Here is a 1,310-nt window from a genome sequence, read left to right as displayed (position 1 = left end):
ATCTATCTATCTTCAGCCTGTCTCTCTATCTTTAATCTATCTACCTTAAATCTACCTATCTTTAATCTATCTTATATCTTTAATCTACCTATCTTGTGATGTTTGCGTCTAGGGCGATAGTGATGAGATATGCATCTGACTGGCGAGTGGTGGTCGGTAGGTGACAAGCCCTCCAGTCAGCATCCATTCTCCTCTCTCTCTCTGTCTCTCTCGACTCGTGATAGTTTTACAGAGCAGACCTGAGTATATGCATACATGTGTATAGAGCCATAGATTATATACATTCCTCATAGGCAGTCTTCTTGCAAATATGAAAGATCAGAGAAGGCATGCAGAGGGAGGGAGAGAGAAGAGTGTGTACAAGGGGCCTGGCTTGGAGAGAGAGACTCTGGAGATCCAGGGATCTCTTGTCTCCTCGTTTTCTTGGTCAGTATGAAGTCACTTCGCCTTACCAACAACATCTTGGGACAGAGAAGAAGACAATTTCCTGTCCTACCCGAGTATATCTGCAAGTCCACATGCATATAGACATACGTGTCTCCTTGTCTCACTTTCTTTTGACAGATATGTCTGTATACATGCGTTCTGTCCATGTGGATATATCGATTTTTCTTCGTGCATGCATGCATGCATCCATGTATACTTGCTACACTAAGGAGGGGAGAGAATGACTTACATACGTAGATATATATACATACATATGCTATTGATGTGTCTGCGGTAGTTGTGTTGATCCTGTTCTTTGCTTTTTATCCCCTTCTTGGTCTTCTTCCTTTTCTTCATCTTCTTCGTCTTCTGCCTTACCTATTCCATCTTCTTTCTGTTTCTTTTCTTTTCCTTTTTCTCCGAATATAGAGCGGATGGGTCGATGGGTGGACTTTGATCGCGACTATAAGACTCTAGATACCTCCTTCATGGAGTCTGTCTGGTGGGTCTTTAAGCAACTCTTCAATAAAGGGCTTGTCTATCGAGCTAGCAAGATCATGCCCTTCTCAACTGCATGCAGTACACCTCTATCCAACTTCGAAGCAAATCAAAATTATAAGGACGTTAAAGACCCCTCCATTGTTGTCGCTTTCTCGTAAGTGACTCTGATCTATCTTTAATCTATCTTTAATGTATCTATCTTTAATCTATCTATCTATCCTTAATCTATCTATCTATCTATCTATCTATCTATCCTTAATCTATCTATCTATCTATCCTTAATCTATCTATCTATCTATCCTTAATCTATCTATCTATCCCTAATCTATCTATCTATCCTTAATCTATCTATCTATCTATCTTTAATCTATCCATCCTTAATC

The 1,310-nt window shown here is 39.7% G+C and overlaps 1 protein-coding gene across 1 annotated transcript in view; it reads left to right on the top strand.

Moving 5' to 3' along the window:
- Positions 1-1,079, top strand: part of CSUI_005330 (isoleucyl-trna synthetase family protein) — a gene marked incomplete at both ends in the record, with an annotated part of 4,540 nt that extends 3,461 nt beyond the window's left edge. Inside the window, one exon of the mRNA XM_068065506.1 lies at positions 856-1,079. Coding sequence (XP_067922514.1) covers positions 856-1,079 — 224 coding nt within the window. The remainder of the gene's footprint in view (positions 1-855) is intronic.
- Between the last annotated feature and the right edge of the window lie 231 nt (positions 1,080-1,310).

Source organism: Cystoisospora suis (genome assembly GCF_002600585.1).
Source record: "Cystoisospora suis strain Wien I chromosome Unknown contig_2580, whole genome shotgun sequence".
NCBI lineage: Eukaryota > Apicomplexa > Conoidasida > Eucoccidiorida > Sarcocystidae > Cystoisospora > Cystoisospora suis.
Note: the sequence above shows the minus strand (reverse complement) of the source record. Positions and strands in the feature narration are given on the sequence as shown.